The sequence below is a fragment of the Sebastes fasciatus genome, chromosome 12 (genome assembly GCF_043250625.1).
Source record: "Sebastes fasciatus isolate fSebFas1 chromosome 12, fSebFas1.pri, whole genome shotgun sequence".
In the NCBI taxonomy this organism is placed as follows: domain Eukaryota; kingdom Metazoa; phylum Chordata; class Actinopteri; order Perciformes; family Sebastidae; genus Sebastes; species Sebastes fasciatus.
In genome coordinates this window covers 32,051,461-32,070,595 of record NC_133806.1, presented here as the reverse complement: position 1 = coordinate 32,070,595, position 19,135 = coordinate 32,051,461, and the positions used below count along the sequence as shown (strand labels likewise).

At 40.5% G+C, this 19,135-nt stretch overlaps 1 protein-coding gene across 2 annotated transcripts in view; it reads left to right on the top strand.

The window, feature by feature from the left end:
• Positions 1-19,135, top strand: part of znf236 (zinc finger protein 236) — a 61,541-nt gene that overhangs the window by 41,011 nt on the left and 1,395 nt on the right. Inside the window, exons 24-32 of one of the 2 annotated variants that reach the window (XR_012596415.1) lie at positions 2,118-2,349; positions 2,444-2,635; positions 3,475-3,633; positions 8,587-8,744; positions 10,019-10,138; positions 10,534-10,728; positions 13,915-14,044; positions 16,407-16,580; positions 17,357-17,474. Coding sequence is in view for 1 of the 2 variants with exons in the window: in XM_074654744.1 (XP_074510845.1) it covers positions 2,118-2,349; positions 2,444-2,635; positions 3,475-3,633; positions 8,587-8,744; positions 10,019-10,138; positions 10,534-10,728; positions 13,915-14,044; positions 16,407-16,580 (1,360 nt within the window). In the remaining variant the exon portion in view is untranslated. The remainder of the gene's footprint in view (positions 1-2,117; positions 2,350-2,443; positions 2,636-3,474; positions 3,634-8,586; positions 8,745-10,018; positions 10,139-10,533; positions 10,729-13,914; positions 14,045-16,406; positions 16,581-17,356; positions 17,475-19,135) is intronic. The other variant, XM_074654744.1, reaches the window with a different exon arrangement.

The following is a 19,135-nucleotide window of genomic DNA, read 5'->3' as shown; positions in this document are numbered from 1 at the left end:
TGTGAAAGGTGGAGCGAGCGAGAATGATTGAGCGTGTGAGTGAAGGCAAGCAGGCAGGCAGAGGAACAGAGTGCAGCATTGATTCCGGCCCTGGAGACCAAAGCTACGGTCTCCTCTGTGTCTTCTGGCCGTGGTCGGGGGGCTGGAGCAGGGAGAGATTACACTGTTTTGCAAGACGGGCGTCACTAGATATAACTTTGTGGTTTTGGTGCTTCTGTGTAGTTTGTGTTGCAACAGCGTAGCCACACGCGAGCGCGCATAGGAAACACCGACCCGCAATGATTTACAAGAGTGTAAGTGTAAGAAGTTACAAACAGTCCCTTTTAAAGGGATAGTTCAGATTTTTTTTGAAGAGCTGTTAAGAGGTACTTATCCATAGTCAGTATTACCTACAGTAGATGACGATCGGCACGCCCCAGGTTGGAGAAGCGGACAGGACTTACCGAAGCAAAGCAATGTACTGCTGTGGACGGGGCCGGCAGCAAAACATATTTTAGCCACCTAAAAGAAAGGCCCACCTAAAAAAAAAAAAATAAATCTATATTAGTATGCTATATTTTTAATATTTTAACCACTTTACTTTGCTGTCAGACAGTCTACCGCTGCATCGATCAGTTAGTTATTGCATTATTGTGTGACTTTCATGAATCCAAACTAACCCTTTTAAACACCAAAGTTTCACAACAACACAAACAAACTAACCGATCGAGGCAGCGATTGACCAGCAACTCCCGTGTCCCCCAAGTAGTAGTGAACGGTGTTTGTCTTTTTATTTCTTAAAACATTTTCTTGTTTATAGCATTTCCAAAATATGTGCACTGTGTAAAAAATGGTACAAAATGGTTTATACCTGCACAATTTTTCTGAAGAAGGAGTTTATAGGTCAGAAAAGTTTGATTACATTAATATCCTGTGAATATATCCTGCCAAATTATTGTTACTATGGTCTTTGATTAATCAAATATCTGGTTATAATTCTTAGCTTTAGTATTAAGTGCTAAACCTCTTTTAATTGCAAGCCTTCTAAGTCAATATTTCCCAAATACCATCACAGGGCTTTATTATCATAGTTTAATTGAGCAGAAGACAATTTAATCAGTCATTTTTATAATTATTCCTGGGGTGCATATCATTTTGTCCAAACCATTTCTCTTAATTACTTAAACAGATTAGTTTATGCAAAAGGTTTTTGGGGATGTGTTGATGTATCATCAGCTTTATTTGAGGTAGAGTAATTCTTAATCAAGGTCTTGTACATTTCATTTACACAACTGAAAATTTAAAACCACCCTGTCAACATTGCCTAATTAATTAGAAATTAGGAGATAAAAGTTTATCTGTTTTTGTGTGCGAATGTATTCAGTACAACAGTGATGTGGTTAGGAGGACTTCAACAAGTATTAATGAGTTGCTTTTTACTGCAGCTGCATTGCCACAGTGGCGCTGTAATGATGGTTGGTCCAGGGCCTTAATATGTCTGCTCAGCGTATATTTACTAAACCAAATTAGCAGTCTAGTGGAGGAGAAACGCTACAATCTCACTAGAGCACCAGAACAAGATTGAACAGGGCTGCTGGACGGGGAGCCCATGATGAGTTTTCTTCAGTCAGCTGTAAAAGTACAACACATAAAACTGTAAAACACATTTTTGATGCATCTGATCTGCAAACTGGAGTTCCAATCCATTCCTTTTTTTGTGGTTACCTGATATGATTTGAATATTGAAATTTGTTCAGATAGTGTTGTTACTCATATCCTCTATCAAAAGTTTACTTTTCAATGTATGAAATTTCATACATTACATGCTAGAATAGATTAGAAGTAGCCTCCCAAAAAATATAGGACATTTAAGTAGGTTCAGTATGTATGTAAGCCAAACATTGTATTACAAATTGTCATCTAAATTCTTGAAGTGTATTTTAACAGATTTAAGTTGTTGAAAAGTAAAAGTATCAAAGGTTGGAGTTTTCCTCAATGCCCTGAAACGTTTTTTCAAAAAGAAAACACGTTGCCGTAGGTTGTGGTCATATATTTCTACAAGTCTGACTCTCATTTTCCTCCTGGACGTCACCCTTTCGTCTTTCATCTTTCATCTGAAGTAGTGCTTCCTCTTCCAGATCGACCATGCCCTCCTCCAGCAGACCTTGCAGCAAGGCGGCCTCCTCTCTCAGCCCCTGAGCGTCGACACTGGCCTCGTCTCCCACTCTGGCAGCCAGCTCATGTCCGCCACAGACCCCTCAGTTACCGCCAATGTCGTCATCCACCCACTGACTAGCCTTGCCCTGCAGCCCTCCACCATCACACCTGCTCAAGTCACAATGGCCAGCCTCTCTGAGCAGGATACCGCAAGTATGTGTGGCATCCCTCGGCGGAGAAAAAAACAACAAGACGCTCTGTGTTATGAGCTGAATAGCTGATCTATGCTTTCCTGTGGATTCTGCAGGTTCTCAGGACCTAAGCCATGTCATAAGCAGCTCTGGGCTGGTAACCGGAGGCGCCAGCGGTCAGGAGATCACGCTAACCATCAACAATTCCAGCCTGACTCAAGCCCTCGCACAGGTTCAGGCCCACGCGTCAGCTTCTGGTTCCAACGCTGCAGCAGGAAACCCTCAGGAGATCACCCTCACCATATCAGGTATGGACCACTTTACAAAAAAAAAAAACATCCAAATACATAGCTACATACTGTATAACCTTGTCTTTTCAGACAGACTATCAATAACAAACCAACAGATGAAGTAAAAATCCCTTCAAGGATCTGTAACACATTTATTGATTTCCTCACTCAAGCGAACACGTCTGCAGGCAGAGAAGAAACACAGACGCAATAATAACTCACAGCCCTTAGATTCATTTTGAAGCTGCTTCACAAATCAAAATTAAAAGCCACAGTGTTAGAGGTTATGAATGATACACCCTCTTCACAAGCCAATTTCACATCCCCAACACACAGCCAGCTGGTCGTATATAAGCTGGAGATATATACGTTGTATCCACAGTGTAGAGGTAAGAGCCTCTCTGAGCCCCCCTTAAGTCAAGATAGATCATTCCCTGCCTGCATGACTGGAGCAGTCCGAGTTTTTCCTCTGGGCACCTTGGACTGTCTCTCATTCAGCATTCTGATTATTACTGTAGTACTATCTTGACAGTCAGTGCAGCGTTTTTTCCTGCAAATTGTTGATTTTTTTTCTTCAAGCAGAGGCAGTGGAGAATTGAAGATGGATCACAGTACATGCAAGCAAAAATGTCCATGTCATTTTCAGTTTCTCCCATTTAACCTAAATTTGTGTGCATCTTGCCACCCCTGGAAGATGTACAGAACAACAACATTTTTCTTCCTCAAATGGACCAAAATATGCTACATCCTATCCTACCCTAGATAACAAAAACCTAAATGAGCTTGAAATGTGAATGACTGTGATCTCATTTCTTGAATTCTGGACTAAAAAACACTTTTTCTCCATACTTTTGCAGGTCAGGATCTGCTCCCCCAGCATAGCCACCATGCTAATGGTGCTGAGATGAACGGCAGCATCAGGCTGGCATCACCACTCAATAGCCAACCCACCGGCGCAACCCTGACGATCACCAACGACCACCTCCTACCTCAGGGTCACAACACTGGACTGACAGGTTAGGACCGGTAGAGATATGTGTGTTTTGTGTCTACGTGTGACTACAAGGACATCTTCTCTCTGAAGAGTTAAACAGAATGTTTAAAACATGTTCAGTCCCTGAAGCAGCTGTTAATGCTTCCAGACTTCATTTAATTTGCAGAGGTGCCCTTGAGTTAGACGGTGAAAGGCTATTTTGTAACCCTGGTTTTCCAATGAAAACTGAGTCTGTGGGGACCAATAACTTTTCTCCTACAACTCCTATTCTGCTGCTTGTATTCTTTTGCCATGAATTAACATACAAACAAGGATACATATAATAACTACCTCCTCAAGGAGAAGTAAATCCCACCTTGTCTTCGATCAGATCAGACTCTGATAAGTGAACAAGATGGGATCAGTTTGTGACAGTAAGCAAATACATCTCACTCCCTCATTTATTGAAATTAATTGGGAGTGAAATGTGCCCGTTCGTACCTGGAGAATCATGCTACTCCTAAGGGGTATATTAATAAAGTTAGAATTTAAAGGGGAACTACGACCATTTTCAAAATTCATACATGTTATTCCTATGGTCTAAGACGGTCCAAAAAACATTAGTTAACATGAACAACTCTCTCCCAAACCCAAAAACTGGAGTGCTAAAACTCAAACTTTTGATGTCATCAGGTATAAAGTGTGAAGCCGCTCCATAGACAATGGATAGGGAAAGATGTATAGACAACACTGAGAGCACCCAGGGGAATGATCTGAGTATATGGGAACATTTTCTGTTTCACAACTGACATCACTACAGCAGAATAAAGCTCATTTAGGTGTAAAAAAGAAAACAAACATTCTGTTATACCCTTATACTCTATGACATCACAAGTTTGAGACTTACTTCTCTGGTTTCTGGCTTTGAGAGAGAGGAGCTCATGTTCACAAATACTGATTGAACTTTCCAAGGCCATGGGAATAACATATTGGAATTCTTAATTAAGGTGAGGTTCCTCTTTAACTGCTGGCCTCCCTTCCCTTAAAATAATGTACTGTATCTCCTTAAAACAAAATGGCCTTTAAAGGTCTCCCAGAAATCTATGGCTACAAAGAAACCAGCTCTTTTCTTTCAGCCGACTTTGTTCCACACAACTTCACTCTGTGAGTTTTATAAATGCACATAAAAGGTCCTCTCTGACCTGCATCAAGCCATCATTAGTGACCTGCTCCACTCACTCGTAACACCACTTGAATCAGGAACACCGCTTTAAGTCAATAGCATGGCATCAAAGTAGGAGATACCCCTGCCGGCTGTTGCGAAAACATCACCACAATAACCCACTTGAACTGAATAAAATTGCCAAGCAATTTGATGGAATGAACATGCACATCAAGTGGGAGTGCCTTGTGAATCCTGCCTGTGCTGTAAGCCACCGCACTCGCTCCCATCACATAAAGAATGAGACACTGCGTAGGCCCAGTCTCACCTCTTGCTGGTTTGAGCAACAAACAATGGATCACGTTGGCACTGGAAGGACCGAGCCCTCTCTCTATGAATGCGACTGAACATAAAACCTTTTCTGTCCATCAGATATGACAGGTCAAGGGTGAAGAGTCACCAAAACAGCAGTAATCTGTAGCTACTTCAGATACAAAGGATACACGACGAGTGAATGAGTGTCTGTAGTTCACGAGAGAGAGAGAGGAGCCACCATGTTAGCTTGAATTCCTTTAATGGTTCAAAAGAAGCTGCCCTTGCCTCCTGCGCCAGTGATAGATCCCAGGATAAAACCGAAGCATTGATGGAGAGGCTCAAACAGTCATTCGATCGATGCCCTTTTTCATGAAATGGCATGCTAAGGTGTGTGCCCCCTCCACCTCCACTATGGTGTCATCAAAGTTTATGTGGGAAGCTGAAATAGCTGCCAGATAGACTTTCAAGGTTGAATAAGGCTTGTCCTGGTCCACACATCCCAGTATCAGATCATGCAACACGTTCTCATCCCAACTTGTCCCATTTATATTTCGAACAGTAAAGAAAAACTGGTTTGCAATCATCGGTGTTGTCGGCTGAAATTACAGCTTCTAGCAGATTTGATCAGTTTTAGCTAGCTAGCTAATTAACACTAACTCTGTGAGTTACAAATATAGACCGTATACAAAGATGTACGACATGATAGCTCCCCAAAAGTGAAGCCAAAACATCTCTATTGCCCCCTGGTGGCTGGCTGCAGTATAGGCCGGTTCTAATTATTTTTTTGATGCTGTAAAAAAGGGGGTGGGACGTCATGATTGGCAGCTGTGAGTCTCTCTTACTGACAAGCTGCGGCCGCGCTCGGCCCGCGATTGGTTCGGGCGGGTGACCTCGATACTATGGCTCCACCACTCGATCACTACAGCGCAGACTCTGGCTCCAAATGACCTCAAAATCTCAAGATGGCAGCTCCCGTATCCGGGATATTTTGGCTTCACTTTCGTACAGTGGGGTGGAAGCGGAGACTTGTCGTCCATCTTTATATACAGTTTATGGTTACAATCTGCATCTTCAGCTGACCATTTAATGTTTTTGTAAGAACCTTGTAATAGGGTCTTAAATATATATGTATATATATATATATATGTATATGTATATATATATGTGCTGACTACATATATGATATATATAATAAATGACGTGGGTAAATCCACACAAAAGTCAGCATATGTTCTTTACTTTGGAAGAAACACTAGAAGACCACTGTACTGTAGTAAGCTAGTTTTTCAGGCGTGCAAACGTTTGCAGTTTACTTTATAGCAGCAAAACACTCGATTTAATCGATTCACAATTTTGCCGTCGTATTTTTACCTTTGGAAATGCTAAAAAAAAGGACGACCCATACAAAGTCGTTTGTACCGAGAAAATGGAGCAAGACACACTTGGAATATCAGTTATCACCCTGACCTCCATGTCCTGGAATCTGTGTTGCATGTCATATTTTAGTGCTATAAAATTCATCTTTAGTGCAAATACTGTACAGGCATCAATCAAGAGGATAAACATTTGAGTTTGAAAACTCTGTAGGTGAATTATTGTCACTTAATAATTGTGCAGAACAAGGCGTGATAAGAAAGTGAAGGGCTTGTGTGCTGTGAAGTGAACAAATATGATTTGTTCTGTCAGAGATGGCTTCCCGACTGTTCTGTTTACTGGCATGCTTGTCACCTAGAAGCTTAATCAAATTTCCAGTCTCTCATCTCTCTCCATTACCCTCCCCTCTCAACTCAAGTGGAAAACATTCCCACCGCTTCACAGAGACACTGAGAGCATCTCTGCTTTTGTTGATTACACTGAAGCATTCCAGTCACTCTGTATGTTAATATGGTTCAACCTGCGCCTCAACTGGTAAACTGTGCGTTTTGCTGCGATTTTTTTTATTAAAATCAAATATCGTCTGGTGTTATTCGCCGCTAATGGAGGTTCCTCCCTGACCAAAACTAATCAATATGTCGTTATTATTTTTAGTCAGGGAGCAAAGCACCAAAAGGGCTTTGGTAGCCAGCTGGTTGCAGTCACGCCGATTTTATTTGTATAGCCCAATATCACAAATTACAAATTTGTCTCAGGGGGCTTTAAATCTGTACAGGATACGACACCCTCTGACCTTTACAGTACAACCCTCTCATCGGATAAGGAAAAGCTCCCCTCCCCCCCAAAATACCCTTTAACAGGGAAAGAATAGTACACAGGAAAAAGAGATGACTGTTTGCTCTGTATACTCAACCGTAAATCAAAGATGTGTCGGGTGCTCTTGGAAAACAGGATATGCAGGAAGGCAATATAGGAACTCAGAAATATAAGAATAAGTAACAACAAGGAAGGAAATATATAAAAAGCCTTCACTATAGTGGCTAAATCATTAAAAAAGCCATGTCATAATTCATAATGAAAACACGAAATAACATCAGATGAGATCACACAGAAAAAAAGTTTTTTATACATCATACATGGAAGATAGGTACCCATATGTAGATTTTAATATAAGATGTGAGAAAAACTGGGAAGCCTATACAGAGAAAATAAAAAGCTATTTTTACAGAAAACATGTGAAGTCTAGTATATCCTCATTGAGACAGGATACTTTACCGCATCTAGATGGATCCAAAAAGCTTCCCTTTGGTTAAGTTTCAGTATTCTGTCTCCCCCCCACCCCCCTGACCAAAGGTTTAATGTGTTCAATGCCCTCTATGTGCAATACAGGTACACATTTTACAGTCATAACAACAATCCATGTACTGTACCGTAACCACTGGTCCAAAGTTCGACTCACATTGAGGCCAGTAACCGTAGAAACCATTCCAGTGCAGCGTGGGAGGATTTTATTCAAAAGATGAATCTGAATCGGAGTGAAACCATCCTTCATTCTGAGAAGTATTTAATTTGTTTCATCAGTAAAAGGCTTTAAATGGAGAGCTTTAATGTCACATAATGGTCTTAATGGAGACACTTTTGTTCAAGGAAGAAAAATGTATGGTTGAAAAGTTGAATTGCTCCTTCTTATTTCATTACTCCCTGCAATATTTAAAACTGATCGGCTGTCAAAAATGCTGCTGCTTCACACTAACAGCCATCCTGTGTTTTTCTAGAATGCTGTTAATGTGAAGCAGCAGTAACTTATTACAGCTCTAATACAGCTGTAGGAAAATGACCAATAGACAGTGAGGCTGATGTTATTGTGATAAAATTACAGTAACTCAATAACAGTAACTCTGAATTACTGTATATGCTGCATCGTTTCCTGTGAATCCCTCATGCATAGGTTGGCAATTTGAGCTGTATATGGCAAAGAACATAATGGCCCCCATTCAAATAAAGTTTGTATAAATTCTACTACATTGGTCACAAAAAGAATACCGCTCTGGCTGTTGTTGAAAATGGTGTCATGAACATGTTGAGGAATTGTGTGTGTCAAAAACTCTTATATCTCTAACTTGTGCTCTATCTCTCACCTGTCAGTCTCCAGCCTGCCACCGAGCACCACCCTATCACATACTGTTGCGTCCCAGAGCCTAGTGATGTCACCAGGCGGCGTGGCCAGCGATGACAGCGTCACACTGACACTGGCAGATGCTCAGGGTATGCTGGATGGTGTCACCCTAAACCTCAACACGCAGGTAAAAAAAAAGACACAATGCACTCAAAGACATTTAGATGCGCCGCAAAATTTAGATGAATATCTATTGCCGTTATTTGGTGCCATGACTGATTTAAAAATCCAGCCTAGGCTTAAAATGTATTTCTCAACTCTGTCTGACTCTAGAACAGAGATATTAAAGAGGACCTATTGGGCTTATTTTCAGGTGCATACTTGTATTTTGGGTTTCTACTAGAACATGTTTATATGCTTTAATGTTCAAAGAAACGCTTTATTTTTCTCATACCGCCTGTGCTGCACCCTTTTCCCCCTCTGTCTGAAACGCTCTGTGTGAGCTCCCGCCCCCCCCCTCCTGAAAAGCCCAGTCTGCTGTGATTCGTCGCTTTTGCGTCGCGTGGCGGCTGCGTGATTCATGCATCAGGTGTTCACACCAGCGGCTGCTGTGTTTCTGCTGTTGCAGCTGCTGCTGTCAGCCCTTTCTTTCTACATAGAGTTTGCCTTTCAAAATGAGCATTTCATTACATTATAAATGTCATTTATATTTATTTTAGACAGAGAAAAGTTAAGAAGAGTGTGGTCATTTGTAAATAATAGTAATAATCCACAATTAAAACCCGTACTATATTCATTCATGGAGCTCTCCAAGTCACTGCATGTTCTACAACACTGTCCGGCACATATTTCAGAATAAAATCCTTGTGTTAACAGATGAAGGAATTCTGTTGCTTACGGGCTTTTATTTTGAAATGAAAGCAGGAAGTGTTGATTAAAAAATAAGTCTTTACTTTTTTTTCATCTCCGTAACATTTTCTACAGATGTCTAGATATTGAAACTGTAGTAATGTTGCTGGTATGATGTCAATATACAGTCAATAGATCACTTTCACTGTCTTTTGTTGCTTTGAAACGCGCGCGGCTCGCATACAAAATAGGGAGACCTCGAGACGCAAGACCGCGAGACGCAAGAGCTCGAGACGCGCGTCTCACGTGGGCAACGTGGATACTCTAACCTGTTAACACGGACACCAAAATAAAAAACAACAGTTAAGGCAGCATCCACGCTCTCCTGACGTTCCCGGTGTGGGTGAGGCTTACTCCCTTTGGCGTGGACTTTGGGCTTTGTAACTTTGCAGGCCTTTTACATGCACAACAACTATATAACACACTAAAGGAGAAGCACAAAAGCATAATAGGTCATCTTTAAAAATTCTGTGATGTCATTAAGCATGTGTGATGACCAAACTTGACATGTAGTTTGTCAGCTGCTTTACCAGAATATGTCTTCATCTTTAGGGTCAGACCTTCCCTGCGGTGCTGAATGACCCAGGACAGCCAGCCAGCTCAGGCCAGCAGGTCATACTGGTCAGCCACCATTCCCAGTCCACTAACGGAGCATCTGACAATGGATACAATGTGAGTGTGTTGGTCATGTACTGTATGTGTAGTGTGCTATTTAAGATATCCAGGGGGAGGAATTGTCAAAACAAAGGTGGATGTAGGTTTTACATTGATGAATTGGGCAAATGCTTAAAATGGGAACACAATAATCCACTATGATGGATTACCTATCTCCAGCGTCTACCAGTTGATTGTTATTACTAACAGGAATCGTAATCAGGGGCTGCCCGGAGGATACAAAAGAACACATTCATTAATCTCATTTTATTTTTATGGAAATATGCACCATGAGTTTAAGACATTTTTGAGACAAGACCTGACACATGAAACTACTACCATTGTGTAAGCATAAGTAAATATAAGTAATATATTGTAAATATATTACTCACTAATCTTTGTGTGTGATCCAGATTACCGACGACGGCCATAAGGGTGGGAAGGACGGCCAGACGGAGGCTGATAATCGGAACCAGTGTTACTACTGTAATCAGGTGTGCCAGAATGCCAACACGCTGCGACGCCACTGTAGACAAGCTCACGGCAAGGATCGCTGTCACGTCTGCAGTCTCTGTAACAAGGCCTTTAAGAGAGCTACACACCTGAAGGTAAGAACTTGTGAAAAAAACGGATGATAAACAGCTTTGAATTTCAGCTACTGATGGCTTATATATAATGATGACATCAATCCAGCTGCTGCTTTCTCTCTCTAAACAAATTTAGCATCGTATATGAATGAATAAAGCAAATGAATAAAACTCTCAGGGTTTTATGAATACAATAAATCAACACAAATCTTATTTTTAGTTATTTGTGCCTCCACCTCAGGCTGGAGAATGAATGCTGTCTCACTATTTGGAGCAAAAATAAGAGTTATTCATCAAGTAGCATTTCAGATAGACTCATCTCAACTGTCACTTCCAACAACAAAACAAAACACTTAAAGTGAGAAGTGCTTTGCAGCCGAATTAAGAAGAGGAGCACGTGTGCTTCTCTTTCCCGACGATCCTCTTGAGACACACGAGCACATAAATGCCGGGGCTCTGAGATCGGGAGGAAAGAGGAGAAGCAGGATATGGCTTTATACACAAGCTCTTTCCCCACCATATATTATATTTCTAAGCAAAGGCCATTGTGCCATAGGCTTTCACTTCTGTAAATGTGCCTCGACATGCTGAGCAGTAATTGTCTTTCACAAAAGTAATGACACTGAGATTAGGTGGGTTTCACAGTTAGAGTGACCGAGCTTCATCCTCTCCATCTCCCCGGGCTGCTCATTAGTCTGCAACGAGAACTCAGATGTTGGTTTTAGATTTTTTTTTTAAAGGCCCAGTGGTGAGAAAGATAAATTGGTAGTGCTGTTATTTTTCATTTTTGTTGGCGTGTGGATAATAAGTTTGACATTCAATTATAGCTAGACAACCAAAAAAACTATGGCTTTATAATTTGGGAACACAGGAAAAATATTTAATGATAAAGTTTTAGAATTAATTGCAGGCTGATGGGCAGCGCTGGATGGGTTGGAAAAATCAGTAGACTTACAGGGAGAGGAAAAAAAAGGAGCATTTTTCCTCACATGACCTTGACAGCCAGATAAATGAAGGGGATTTGGTTTAATGGCCCAGTTTGAGGAATCACATCAACTCCAGCTTAGACTCTTTTCTCAATTACTTGGTCACTTAAAATTACCATCTATCTTATTTTGTTCATGACACACACACACACTCAGGCATGTATAAGCTTAAGTTGTAAAGTGTGAAACTTTTTAAGATGGAGAGACTTTTTTTAAAGGAATAGTTCAACATTTTTGTCAAACTCTTTCTTGCCAAGAGTTAGATGAGAAGATTGATAGCAGTCTCGTGTGAATATGAAGCTACAGCCAGTAGCTGGCTAGCTTAGCATAAAGACTGGAAACAGGGGGAAACAGCTGGCCCGGCTAGTCCAAGTGTATGTAACAAAATCTGTCTACCAGCACCTCTAAAGCTTACTAACGCACTAGATCTAGTCTGCTTAACCTGTACAAAAACTCAAGCATAAACATAGTTGTGGTTCTATGCTAAGCTAAGCTAACTAGCTGCTGTAGCTTCGTATTTAGCATACAAGAGTGATATTGATTTTTCTCATCTGATTCTCGACAGGAAAGCAAATGAGTGTATAGAAAAATACACCCAACTAATCCAAGGCACTTTTGATAAATGCTGCCTCCGTATTGAGCCCAAGCACCCTCTAGACCAGAGCTTGAGGCTCCGAGACACCCCCCCCATCTCATATTGTCATGGAAATATACGTGCATAGTTAACATTAACAAGTAGATATCTCATTGTACAAAATGAAATTATTTATTCAACAGTAGCAAAGGTTACAATTAGACTATGGACACTACAATGGATATTTAAAAATCATTTAAATTAAGAGGGATCGAGAGGGACCTAATTGTACCAAAATAAAATTACATACGGTTTGTAAAAACGGTACATGTCATCCAAATCCACTATTTACAAATATATTGCATCAAAATCCCCAACTCTGTGTTGAACTACAATGTTTAAATGACATTACGACAGCATCATTTAAAATTGAATGACAAAGTGAACTTAGTCCTGATTGTGACGCAACAAGCTTATCAGGCTTACTCACCGTCAGGGCCCTAATGAATCTAATCTAATCTAATGAGATGGGTAATGCTGCTGCATTGATGCTCTGAAGGCTTTGATGTCTGGCTGAATAGACACAAGCTTCAGACAGAGATCACCCAATGCTGGGTATTCACTGGGTAACGCCTGTGACCAAAACTGAGTCAAAGGCCTTCCTAGTTAGTTAATATACAATTATTTTGATATATTTTAATTCAGACTTTTTTTCCCAGAACAATGAATATATATTTTCATGAATTTGCTACATGGCCCACACTTTGGGCAGCACTACTCTAGACTTTCTTATCTCATTATAAACTTAGCAGCAGTTACAGCATAATCATTTTTGTCCTTTTCCCTTATCAACAATCTTAGTTAACTATCATACATGACAAAGATAAGCATCACATCCTCACATTTTGAGAGGCTGGGACCAGCAAATATTTGCTATTTGCTTGAGAAATGACAAAAAAACAATTATCTAAATTAATTATCAAATTAATTTTCAATTAATATCAAATAATTGTTTCAGTTTTATGACACAGTATCACAGTGTATAGTGGTTGTACCTGTTCTAAACTGATAATACGAATTACATGTGTCAAATAACCATTTATTGCACCTTAAAGGATATGGGGTAAATTATTGGCTAGAATTTCCATATTTCCATATATAATAGTTTGCCTCTAAACTATGAAATATTGAAACTTGATAAGATATATATAAGTCAGTCATCAAAAAGGGCGTTTAGATAATAATGAAGGCTATGTAAGGCTTCAAAGGGATCGAGAACAAAACTGAAGATTCAAAACAAGCATTTTCTCAAAATCACCCGTCTGCACACACATTTGTCTTGCCACTTTAATTTTTCTACTTATCACATCAGTTATCCGCCCAGCAACAGAGCACATCATTTCACAACCTGAGACCCCAAAAAGAAAAGAAACACAAAAGAAAAAAAGAAAAGACTGTGCCAGCTCAAAGTCTCTGTAGGAATGATTGTTGGGGTGTCCAGACCCTCCAGAATCTGTTTTGTGGTTCAAACAACAACGTGTTATTTTCTGCAAAATGACAGACATCTCTGTTCTAGCTGCGTTGTAGTAGAGGGGCTTTGTGTGCTAGACTGTAAACGGTGAAATTAATTTTTGGATCTGTCAACAGGAGCATGAACGAGTGCACCTGCCGGGCCCGTCACCCAGCTCCCAGAAACCCAGAGTCTTCAACTGCTCCTCCTGCGTGAAGGCCTTCGCCAAGCGCAGCCAGCTGGAGAGACACAACCGAACACACACAGGTGAGAACATCATGAAACAAGTTTGCACAGTGCATGTCATAACAAAAATCACAATATTGTGATTGTAATTAAAATGTATTTTATTTTTTACAATCAGTATCATTTACACTTACATATGGAGCCCCAAAGTTCTGTGGTTCATTTTACATTTTTATTTTATTGTTCTAAATTTTGTTTTCATTTCACAATATCACTTTTGGTGACAATGGTGTTGTCACCAGTCACAGCCACTTTAAGTCAACCAATCAGCAGTCAGACAGAAGCGTGAATGAGCTGTGACTGTGCGTACCTAACGGCCAATCACTGATCCCCATTGTTTGTCTGGGGAACTCTTTCTCCTTTGATTATATTTTTAATGATTTAACTTGACTATTTATGTTTAATTATTTCTCAAAATACACAATTTGCAAGAGTGGGTTTATTCATGTATTATTATTATTATTAGTATTAATAAAAAAAAAATTCACTTCATAAAAAGATTTTGAAGATAGAGGTAGATCGAGATACTTATTGATGAGATGATAGCAACTTTAAGAATAATTTTACCAAATGATGAAGCTAGTTCAAGTCAGTTAAGTTCAGCTTGACTTTTTTCAATTTACAATTTTTCATAATTCTTAAACAAAATATAGTATATATGTATGTAAATAGTTCCGTGATGTGACGTCACAAATATGCACAATAGTGCGTGACGTAATGTAGCGACATCTAGCAACTTTTCAAGCCGGCTATATTTTCCATTAAAATAAATAAAATGTGATATTAAATAAAAGTGCCATTGATAAATATACCATCATGAAATAAAGACATTAACTTTCTATAATTTAAATTTTCCATTGAAAATAAATAAAATGTGATATTAAATAAAAGTGGCATTGATAAAAATACCATCATGAAATAAATACATTAATTTTCTATAATTAAATATATTTAATTTAATTTCCATTATTTGGGAAGTAAAATTAGTGAAATTATGAGACATTTTATACAATTTAATCACTTTTTTTTTCATGACATATTTTTGATTGATTTAATATTGAACACTTTGGGGCTCCATAACTACCTACATGTAGGTCCTTGTGTTATTATGATTATTAAGGGACAGCATTTCAGAATCTGGTATCTAACAGGAATGTGTAAGATCATGCATCTGTGAAGTTTAGGGAAGTTGTGTGAAAGAAGAGAAACATTTGATCACCATGGAAACATGTGGGTCAAATCTATGGTCTGTTTTAGACTGCTGTGTGCATACGTTGTATCATGGGTGTATGTTACTTGGTCCATGGGCTGTGTACTGTGTGCACAGTGAATTACTACAGACCTAGTTTCCACTAAGCTTCCCTGTTATATCATTCCTCAGTTCACTCAAGGAGAATTATTTTTTTAATATATATATATATAATTATTGACTAGAAAAAAACAAGTCTATCGTGTCCAAATGGAATCGTAGCACCCACCCTCCGGTTCCAGCTAACACTGTTAGCTCTGTCAGCACTATTGCCATTGCTTTCACTGTTAGTACTGTTAGCAGCATTAGCTATTAGCCGCCGGCTCAGTGGTCGCCATATTGAGAGCTGTGCGGAGGCAATAGAAATGTTCCCATTCTCGCGTTTAGCACCTTTAAGCAAAAATGCCAAAAATTAACTGGTTCCAGCTTAAAAAAATTGAGTATTTGATGTTTTTCCTTTGTCTTCTATGTCAGGATATTGGATATCAAAGGTTACAATAGTGTAACCCTAGTTCTGTCATCACCTACCTTGGACTCTTGTGATAGGTATTTTCTGAAATATTTTGACAAAACGATGAATCAAGAAAACAATCAGCAGATTATTCTAAAATTTCCATGTTTCAACAATGCTGCTCACATCACAGCCGCTTGTCTACATGTATACACATTGGTGAAAAAGCAAGTTGGAGCTTAAACAACAGAGGTTGGTTCATTTCATTATTATTTTTTTAAAACAACATGTACTAGACATGGATATTAAAATGGCAGAGCACAATTTCACACAAATTAACACCGACTGCAGTGTGTGCAGCCGTGTGTGAGGGTGTGTGAACATGTGGGAGGCCACTGAAGTACTTGTATTTGCTTAATGGAACAAATAACAGCAGAATAGTTGATATTGGATACACGTTTCTGTGGCTCATGGAATGTAAGGCTTGAACAGCGTAATTGTTTTTCACAGAGTTTGCTGTTAATTCTTTCTGTCACATTACATATCGTATTATAGAGTCCAATTATACCAAATTACAGTACTGTATATCACAATTAATCTGACCGCACCATTACAATGCATGAAAGTACTAAACGCAATGACAATGAATGATAAACGACCTGTGGCTCTGTGTTTTCGTGCAGGCGAGCGGCCCTTCAAGTGCAGCCAGTGCGACAAGGCCTTCAACCAGAAGAGCGCTCTGCAGGTGCACATGGTCAAACACACTGGAAAGAAGCCCTTCAAGTGCGAGGTGTGCAGCATCAGGTTCACCCAGAAGAGCAACATGAAACACCACATGAAGAGATCCCACGGCTACGGTGAGCAGCCGACACACCAGTGCACACGCACACAAACCCTACTGACAGCCAGCTCTTCATGCAGCTGGGCAACAAGAGACAGTAATCATCTCTCTCTCTTGTCACTTTGTCAACTTAGTTCACTTAGTACTTCCAGGGGAACCGGGTAGATGAGCATTTTATAATGAAGTCCCCTTCTCCACCTCGTGGTGTTTGCGCGGGTGTGTGTGTTTATGTCTCTCATGGCCATCACACACAGTCCACATTCCTTATATAACACTGTTATTGCAAGGCACTGTACATTAAAAAGTCTCCCTGAGCACTTCAGACTGCTGAGAGGCAGCGTTGGCCTTCCCCTGTGGAACGTTAACTATCTATCACTCCCAAGTTCTGCGTCTGTTGCATTTCACTTGATGATCCTTCTCATTATCTGCTGAGAATGAGCCTTATGCCAACGCTAATGTGCATGCACACACACGCCCCCGTCTCGCAGACTCGGTGATATTGTAGAGCAGGAAAACCATGATGACACGCGCATCGGCTTTGTTCGCTCGAAGCTGTCAGAACAGCATGCTTTTCGATAGCAGCAGACGCATGTCCTGAATGTTAAATCATTACTTCTCCCCCCCGACAGCCTTGCTTTAGGTTGTGGCTCCCCTTTGGTTATGCTTGGCCAAGAGTGCGACACATTGTTAACATTGTTATTCATTCACCCACCATGGAGCCTGGCAGGCACCTATTGGTGATTACCTGAGGTGGAGAACAATGCTGACAGAACTGTTCTATTTGTTCAACAGCTCCACAGAAGCTTCCACTCAGGTTAACCCCGCTGGGTGGGTGAAGATCATTTAAAGAGTCACATCTGAGACATTGGCTTCTGTTGTGTCACTGGGAGTAAGGCCCACACTCTAAAAGGTTAGGGCACACTGAATTAACTTTTTCAGGGTTTTCTATGGTCTTGCAAATCCTGGCAGACCTGATGAAATCAAAACGTATGTTTCCAGGTTCGATATGGTTTCAGAAATGTTGTCTGAAATCTTGAAAAGTCATTCGGTTTTAAAGATAACTTTGATGTGGTTACATTAGGGATGCTCATTTTGAAAAATTGTCTTAACCGGTAACCGGCCCTCGTTAACCAATTAAACCATTAACCGACAAGATTTGTGCCTCACGCCAGCTGCAGTGTATGAGCACAACAGACAACTGAGAACCCAGTTCACCCGTCCGTGAGCGCTAACTTAGCAGCTACGATGCTGCGTGTAGTGTCGCGGCCATACAGCCACTTTCCCAGTAAAAGTCTCCACCGCACATTTAGTTTAGTTTAGTAGGTTGTCAGCTGTGTGTCTGCCCGGCGTAACGACACTCTGTCTGCCTGGATTAGCGATAGCGATTGCCCGATAAACACTGTGTGTATTTGTGCTACGTTAGCAGCTCTAGCATTGCCGGAGGCTTCTTGCTCACCGCCGCCGCCACACACATACAGCCTGTCAGCGCGAGGTAACTTTAACGAGTGTCCATGTGTGCGTTGGCTATGAGTGTGAGGATGTAATAGCTGTGAACGTAGGTGTAGCAGTGTGGCAACAGTTTATTTGTCTGTGAATAAATGCTACGAAACGACAACTCCTCTGCTCTGCTCAAGCGAGCCAGAGACCAGAGCCGACTTCCTGTATCCTGCAACTCCGTTTCCACCTCTTAAGGTGGGCTGTTAAGGTAAATGGTAAATGGACTTGCATTTATATAGAGCTTTTCTAGTCTTCCGACCACTCAAAGCGCATTACACTACATGTCAGCGTTCACCCATTCGCACACACATTCATACACTGATGGCAGAGGCTGCTAAGGTGTCAACTTTGCCCATCAGGATCTAATCTAAATACTCATTCACACATCGGGAGCAATTTGGGGTTAAGTGTCTTGCTCAAGGACACATCGACATGTGACCCGGAGCAGCCGGGGATCGAACCTGCTCTACCCTCTGAGCCACAGCCGCCCTTGGACCGGCTTTTCTCCTTAAAGAGACGAGCCGCTCCTCTGACCCGCTCAGCTTTTTAATTAATTATAAATATTTCTTTTAACCGTTTCAACCGATAGTGTTTATCGGTTAAAATGCTTAATGTCGGTTAACGGTTAAACGGTTAATTATGAACATCCCTAGGTTACATGGTTGCTGGGATTATTTTGTTTTGCCTACGTTTGTGTGGCTGTTGAAGACTCTCTCTTACAGTCATTTCGCCTGTGAAAAATACTGGAGGATTCAAGCCGCACACTCACGCACTTACAACTTAATAAATATGGGTTTAAAGCGTTTCAGATATAGAGAGCAAAAGTAGAGGGAGAAAATTAAATGACTCCCACTGTAAAAGTCAATTCCGTGCGTGGCCTGCAGCTGTAGAAGAAAGCGCGTCTGAACCTCTCAGCCTGCGTCAAAGTGACTTATTGTTGTTCTGTGCTCATTCTTTTAAGCTGAATGTACTACGACAAATGGCTCCTATCATATTTACAACTCACAACAAGAATATTCCACATTAGTCAAGTCTTATTATATAGTTTGGGTAATAGACAAGATGTTTTCAGAA